The sequence below is a fragment of the Apis cerana genome, linkage group LG3 (genome assembly GCF_029169275.1).
Source record: "Apis cerana isolate GH-2021 linkage group LG3, AcerK_1.0, whole genome shotgun sequence".
Classification (NCBI taxonomy): Eukaryota; Metazoa; Arthropoda; class Insecta; order Hymenoptera; family Apidae; genus Apis; species Apis cerana.
Window position 1 is genome coordinate 4,618,696 of NC_083854.1, and position 7,387 is coordinate 4,626,082.

The 7,387-nt window shown below is 20.5% G+C and overlaps 2 protein-coding genes and 1 long non-coding RNA gene across 3 annotated transcripts; 2 read left to right on the top strand and 1 right to left on the bottom strand.

Moving 5' to 3' along the window:
- Positions 1-383: 383 nt before the first annotated feature.
- Positions 384-1,752, top strand: LOC133665778 (uncharacterized). The gene is made up of 2 exons (XR_009829063.1): positions 384-674; positions 784-1,752. It is a non-coding gene; the product is annotated as an uncharacterized LOC133665778 (long non-coding RNA).
- Positions 1,416-7,358, bottom strand: LOC107993877 (iron-sulfur cluster assembly scaffold protein IscU). The gene is made up of 5 exons (XM_017050538.3): positions 7,218-7,358; positions 2,744-2,970; positions 2,198-2,422; positions 2,046-2,124; positions 1,416-1,752 (listed from the first exon to the last, which is right to left on the bottom strand). Exons 2-5 carry the CDS (start codon positions 2,831-2,833, stop codon positions 1,652-1,654), a joined length of 495 nt encoding a protein of 164 aa, XP_016906027.1. The 5' UTR covers positions 2,834-2,970; positions 7,218-7,358; the 3' UTR covers positions 1,416-1,651.
- Positions 2,969-6,013, top strand: LOC133665775 (putative autophagy-related protein 11). The gene has a single exon (XM_062072342.1). The coding sequence runs from the start codon at positions 3,373-3,375 to the stop codon at positions 5,461-5,463; it is 2,091 nt and encodes a 696-aa protein (XP_061928326.1). The 5' UTR covers positions 2,969-3,372; the 3' UTR covers positions 5,464-6,013.
- Positions 7,359-7,387: the final 29 nt, after the last annotated feature.

A 7,387-nucleotide genomic window follows, 5' to 3' on the forward strand; every position in this document is an offset into this window, starting at 1 on the left:
AAAGGTACGCACTTCATTTTTATCATACTTTATATACATAGAACATATTCCTGATAGTATATGTATATTGATATTTTGATATGTCCATCATAAAACGTAGATTTATATTAAATCTATAAAATTCTGATAAGCATGTCGAAACATCTCGAAAATATATACATATTATATTTCTTATATGAACACGTATAATTATATTATAATATATAATTATATATTTTATAGTATGCATATATAATGCATTATTATAAATTACAAGTGATTTTCATTGACTTTATTTAATATAGTAAAATCGATTGATTTATAATAGAATAACAGAAAAAATGATATTTAATTTTCAAAATTAGAAAGCAATTTCTTAATCAAAAATGTTGGGCTCCTAAATAGTTATAAAAAACTATAGGCAATGTAATTACGAATTAACGAACTAATTGTTGTTCGCGAATTAACTTGAAATGCACAATTGGCACTAACTACATATGACTCAGTTTATATTCGTTCTTATTAAGCATCAATTGGCGTTCTGATGATAGTTATAAGAGGAATGTACAAGTTACTGATCCAACTTAACTTTTTAAATTCTTTTAATTATTTGAATCGAAATCTTATTCTAGGAAATTACTCGCTATGAATGTATGTAATTCCATACATCCATATATGGATAAAGATATAGAAATGTGAGTAAATATTTAATCGGATATCACGACTATGAGGAAATCTAAATGCTTTCATGTTATGTTTCTTGTTCTATGTTAATATCATGTATGAATGAAATTATTTTTACAGAAATATCAAAGGATATATTCAACGGGATTGAATTATTGAAAATTTTAATTAATACCTTTATTCATTGAAAAATATGATTTGAATAATATATTTATTTTTTTCACATATAATATTGCATGAAATGATTAAATTTTTAATTTTGTCTATCATATATTTATTAAATTAAATATAAGAATTAAATTGATAAAACGTATCTATCCTTATCCGCTTCTTTCTTCATCGATTACGTTATTACATCGTTGTTGATAGCGTAATAAATTCATACAAAAACAAGTACAAATAGAAATGTTTTTGTCAACAACTTAAATTGCCATTAAAATAGTTCATTTACAATGTGCATTTGTGTCAATAAAAATATTTATCACAATGACATACTGCTTTATTGTTTATACTCTAATAAATTTTGATTGTGATCTGAAATACTTCCCGTTGATAATTTATAACTTTTGAAATTTAAAAATTGATTATTTTAAAGCAAAAAATTTAAATATAAATTTAATACAGGAATAAAATTGATATTTTATGAAATAATTCAATGAAAACTGATATGATAACTTAATTATGATAACAAATGATAACTTGGTTAAAAACAGTACTGATACTTAAGTTTATTAATTGAAAAAAAGCTTTAATTGTTTAATTAAATATATTTATTTTTGAAAAAATGAAAGAATATATGTAAGTACTACATTAATATTAATTTTAATTAAATTTTATATATAATTTAATATACACTTTTTCATTCTAATCACAACACATAATTTATGAATATTGTTATATGTAAAAATTAGTGAACAAACAAGTGAAAAAACAAAAAATAAGATATATAATTCTAATATTTTTTACTATCATTTGAAATATATGAGAATCATGTTTCATTTTTATTCTTATTATCATTATTTTTCAATTTTTGTTTCTGTTTTATATTATAATCTGACAAAGCAGCCTTAATTGCATCTTCTGCGAGCACTATAATATATAAAAGAAAGAAAATAAATAGTGTATCTTTAATCAATATTATAAATATATTTAATATTCAATATAAATAGTTAATATTGAGTAATAAATTCTTCATCAACATAAATACTTCAATATTGATATAAATTATTATATATTATATTATTATTATTATTATTATTATTATTATTATTATTATTATTATTATTATATTATATTTTTAAAAAAAAATCTTTATAAAATCTTTCTACTCATATTTTACAGCTTATGAAAAAGATATTTAAATAATGATAAATATTACTTACTTGAACAATGTAACTTGACAGGTGGTAAGCACAATTCTTTAGCAATATCACCATTCTTAAGAGCCAGTGCTTCATCAATCTATAATATAAATTATAATAATTCTTTTTTTTTGTTCTATATAAAAAATTTATGAGCATATAATATTACTTACAGTTTTTCCTTTAACCCATTCTGTGGCTAAGGAACTTGAAGCAATAGCAGAACCACAACCAAAAGTTTTAAATTTAGCATCAATAATCTTTCCTTTCTCATTAATTTTAACTTGAAGTTTCATTACATCTCCACAGGCTGGGGCTCCTACGATACCTGTACCAACCTGAGAATCATTTTTATCCAAAGAACCTACATTTCTTGGATTTTCATAATGATCTATCACCTAGAAAATAATGAAATATTATAATATAAAAAAAAATAACTTTCATGTTTTATTTCAAAATTGTAAATATTTTCAATTAATAATGAAATAATAATAAGTTTGTTATATCATCAATAATAACCTAAAATTTTTTACAAAACTAATATGAAATATTGACTATTATATTTAGAAAAATTTATTTTTTAAAATAAAACCAATCAAGATTATAAATTAAGGTCAAACTTTATGTATGTATGTATATATATATATTGATTGCTTAAAATAAACGCAATATATTTGTCAAAATTGTCAATATTCTAACATGAAATAGTAAACACTTACATTTGGATGATAAAATACAGCTGGGACACTTCGAGATATTAATTTCGAAGTTTTGTTAAGTCCTGAAGACAATGATTGCAGTAAAGACATTGTGTTTATTTTTGAGTTAACATTGAGTAACTTGAAGCAATCTGTTCGTTATATATACTTCACTAAGCAATCGATATTGCCTTGAAGTGTACGATTTAAATGTTGGTAATGTTCAAAAATGGTAGTCTTGCTTCAATCTGGGAATAAATAATAATATGAAAGGATTTGTTATTATTTTTTTATAAAATTAAAAAATCAGATTATTCTCTTTAATTTTTTTAATAATAATAATAATAAAGTTAACATTATAATAAGTATTTGTAAATAGATAATTTTAATATTTTAAAAATCACTGCAATTTGTTTATATATAAAATCAATATTATATTCTGTATTAAATGAAATTTTAGAAATGACATTTTAGATAATGAATTATCCATAAACTATATATATATATATATATATATATATACTACATTATTTTCTTATTTTATAAAAAAGTTAAAGAATATTACAAAAAAGCTATTCCATAAAATATAACTATGATTTCGTAATTTTGATAATGTTTTTAAATAAGTCTATGAAAGATTTGAATTGCTAATGTGTCCAGATAGTAATTTTAATATCTGTACTGGTTGGACTCAAGAATGGATATCTTCAAAAAAACTTCAAAAAGATAAACATCTTGATATACAAGAGATAGTGCGTGGACCATTTTCTTCACCAAGACTATTAAAAACTTGTCCATTAATAGTGTTTTCGTCTTGTCCACAACAAAATGAAAATATAGAAAAAAATTATTGCAATATACGTCGAGGTATACCTGATACTTGGAAAGAATATCTAGCGTGTAAAGGTTTTTGTAATACAATAGAAAAATATATATTGCAAAAAAATTTGATATCTTCCTGTGTCAGATATTTTGCCACTGATAAAATATGGACTGACACAGGTTTACATTTTACACAAGGAATTCCTGATCCATGGAAATGTAAGTCTCTGACAACAAGTCAGTGCATCAAATATCCACGAGCACAATATTCTCGCGCCAAAAACATTTGTTCTACTCGAAAGGCAAATACATATGACGGAGATGATGAAGCAGAAATAGAACTCAATGAACAGTTTAATAAAGATCACATTGATAATAAAAAAGATTCTCTTCAAGAAGAACGAAATAAATCAAATCATCCGCCAATTTCAAACAAAGAATTTAAAATATTAAAAAATAATACGGAAGAAATTAAAAAAGAAGAAAAAAAAAATACTAATCAGTTAATTTTAGATAAGAATTCAAAATTAATATCTAATCAGAAAAAGCATAGAGAAAAAATAAAAATTGAAAATACTGAATTTAATAAAACTGAATTAAATAAAACTGCTCTTAAACCTCAAGAAATCATATCTAATAAAAATAAAAAAAAAAATATTAAAATAAATGTAGATGAAAAACAATTTTCGCCAAATATACATTCAAATGATTTAAAAATTAAAACAAATAACAAAAAAGAAGTTCAAACTATACCAATAAAAGTTATAAATGAAGCTGTGCAAACTAATACAATTCAAAAAGAAAAAACTGAGCAAGTACAAGATTCATTTTTTGTAAATCAAGGAAATCTTAATACTGTCTGTTGCAATTGTATATTACAAAATTATATACTTTCATGTATGAAACATTTTTCTAATTTTGCAAACTTATTAAAAGGCGTAAATCTATCAAATCACATATTATGTCAAGATTGCGAAAATATTTATTGCAGAAATAATTCCCAAAGATTAATTTCTGCCGTGAAAGAGTTAGAATTTTGTACTCCACATCCAGAAAAATATTCAAAGCAAAAAAAAATTTACAATTGGACAAAATTAAAACTGTGTGCTTGCATGCAAAAAGCTAAAAAACAATTCGAGAAACGAAACAGATTAGAAAAATGTATGAAAATAAAAAATTCGATTATTTCTAAACAAAATCTAAAACTAATATGTCATCATTGTGATAGTCCTTATTTAAAAATTATAAAAATTAATAATGCAAATACTTACGATCGAAAAACATATTCATGTATTTGTAAAAAAACCTTGAATGCATCGAAAAACGAAATACAAAATACATGCATACAAAATAAAATTAAAGATTGCACTTCACAACATTCAATTGCAAAAAAACGAAGAAATCGAGATTCTAAGAAATGTTATACGTGCAATGAAAACATAAAGCATACTTCTAAGAATGACCTTGAATGGACGTCACATTTGATGGCTACTGAATGTGAAAAAGATAGAACAAAAAAATGTGATCATAGATTCCCAAAAAAAAATAATTACGATGATAATATTTTAAAATTAGAAATTCCAGAAATTAGAATTAATAAAGAAGAAGATATTCAAAATTGTTCTGAGATATATGATAGTAATATGATATATGAAAATATAATCAAAATGCAAAAAATGCAAAAAAATCTTCAATGTAATCAATCGTTTATTGACAATGAAAAAAATGAAAAAAAATGCAAAAAAAAAATATTGAAAGATAAATGTTTTAATGTTATAAATACTGGGACTAATACTAATGAAGAAATTAAAGTTGAATTTTCAAAACAAATTCAATGTTCAAAATTAGACAAAACTTTATATTCTGTAACAGATAGTGGAGAATATGCGGACATATCTGATAACATATCTGGATTTTAATGTAAAAATCAAATGTCAGTGACTTTAATAATTTAAGCACAATGATTAATACAATTCCAATATTGAGACAATTTAAGAGAAAAAAATTTAAAATTATAATTATAAATTGTAAATCATTGGAAGAAATCATATTATATATGAAGATTTTGAATTTTAGAAATCAAAAACAAAATCAGACATGACATCAAAATAATCAATTGTGTAACAATATTTTTTGTTTCATGTTTAATAAAAAGATAAAAATTATGATTATGAAAAATTAATTATTGATTATGAATAATTAATTAGAACAAGAAAATCAAAAGATAAGTATTGAAATATATAATAGATAATATAAAAGTATATAATATAAAAAAATATAACAAAAAATATCTGATGTTATTTTCACAGGATAATATAATTATGTTAGTAACATATAATTGAGAAATGATCATAAAGGAAAAACTAAATTGATAATATTCTTGTAATTAATATATAAATAATTTCTAAAACAATTTTTTTGCTAACATCAATAATAAAATATTCATCAATTTTTATTATCTGAAAGAAACTTGTTTATATTATTTTTCATTTAAAAATTATTAAATCAGTATATTTATTAAAATTTACAAAATTAATTATGAATTTAACATATTAAATTATAATATTAATATAATAAATGATTTAAATAAAATCTCAAAAGAATTATTTATTATGCATAAAATAAATATATGAAATTATCAATTATCAATTAACCAAACAAGATTAGAATATTGTAATTGAATATCTTTTGACATTATAGGACAAAAATTAGAAAATACTTAAAAGATATTTAATAGAATAAATATAAAAGATAAGAAGATTAATTTAGAAAATTATTGTTTATTTTTCACTTTATTTTGTATAAAAAATAATTTTTCAAACAATATATATTATATTAAATAAAAAGATTATTCCTAATTTAATTGAAAATTTAAAAAAAAAAAAGATAATAAAATTAAGTTGAAAAAAATTCTTTTGATAAAAATAATATATCTTATAAAAAAACAATTAATTTAACTTTTTTATTATTTTTGATTTTCATAAATATAAAATAAAATTCAAATTAATTAAGAATATTTCAATTCATTATTCAATGAGTATAATATTTAAAAAATATATATTTATTATAATATAATAAAAACAGATTTTTAAAAATTGACATGCTTTTTTGATATTAAAATTTAAAATATTCGAAATACTTAAAAAAAACATGTTTAAAATATAATAAAATAATATCTTAAAATAATATCAAGAAATTTTAACCTAATTTTAGCTATAAGATATATTAAAATAAGTTATCTTCATGTAATAATGTTTTAAATTAGACAATCAATTTACTTGAGAAATCAAAAAATTAGAATTGAAATTCTTTTAAGAATGATAAGATATATTTAAGATATTTATTAGAAAGATTATAATCTAAGACAATTTAAGTTAAATTTTTTCTAGTAATATATACATAGATATAAAAATCTATTGATTTACGTGTAATGCTAAAAAATAAACTTTCACCTGATGTTAAATGTTAATGTTTGTCGTAATTACAATCAATTATTTGTTGATTGTAATTATTAAAAATATATTTATTATAATTTTCAATGTTTATTTATCGTTTCATTTATTAGAAAATACAGTAACATTTATATTTGAAAAATAAAGAAAAACTATAATTAAATAGAAGATTTTATAGTTTATAAAATCATAAATTATCATTTGTTATTAATATTACAAACCTTATATTAATATTACAACCTTATATGTAAATTAATTAAAATAAAAACACAAAATATCTTCACAAAACTGAATTATGCATTGGTCGCGATTGGTCCATTCTCTTAATTGACTTTTACCGCCATCTATCAATGGGATTATAAAATATTTTATATTGTGTTTCTTTTATATA

Bases quoted from the DNA above. Each gene is read 5' to 3' on its own strand.
- LOC107993877 (XM_017050538.3), bottom strand. From the start codon at position 2,833: ATGTCTTTACTGCAATCATTGTCTTCAGGACTTAACAAAACTTCGAAA. The intron at 2,125-2,197 runs GTAAGTAATATT...TTTATATTATAG, and splicing joins AATGGGTTAAAGGAAAAACT to ATTGATGAAGCACTGGCTCT. The intron at 1,753-2,045 runs GTAAGTAATATT...TATATATTATAG, and splicing joins TGTCAAGTTACATTGTTCAA to TGCTCGCAGAAGATGCAATT.
- LOC133665775 (XM_062072342.1), top strand. From the start codon at position 3,373: ATGTGTCCAGATAGTAATTTTAATATCTGTACTGGTTGGACTCAAGAA.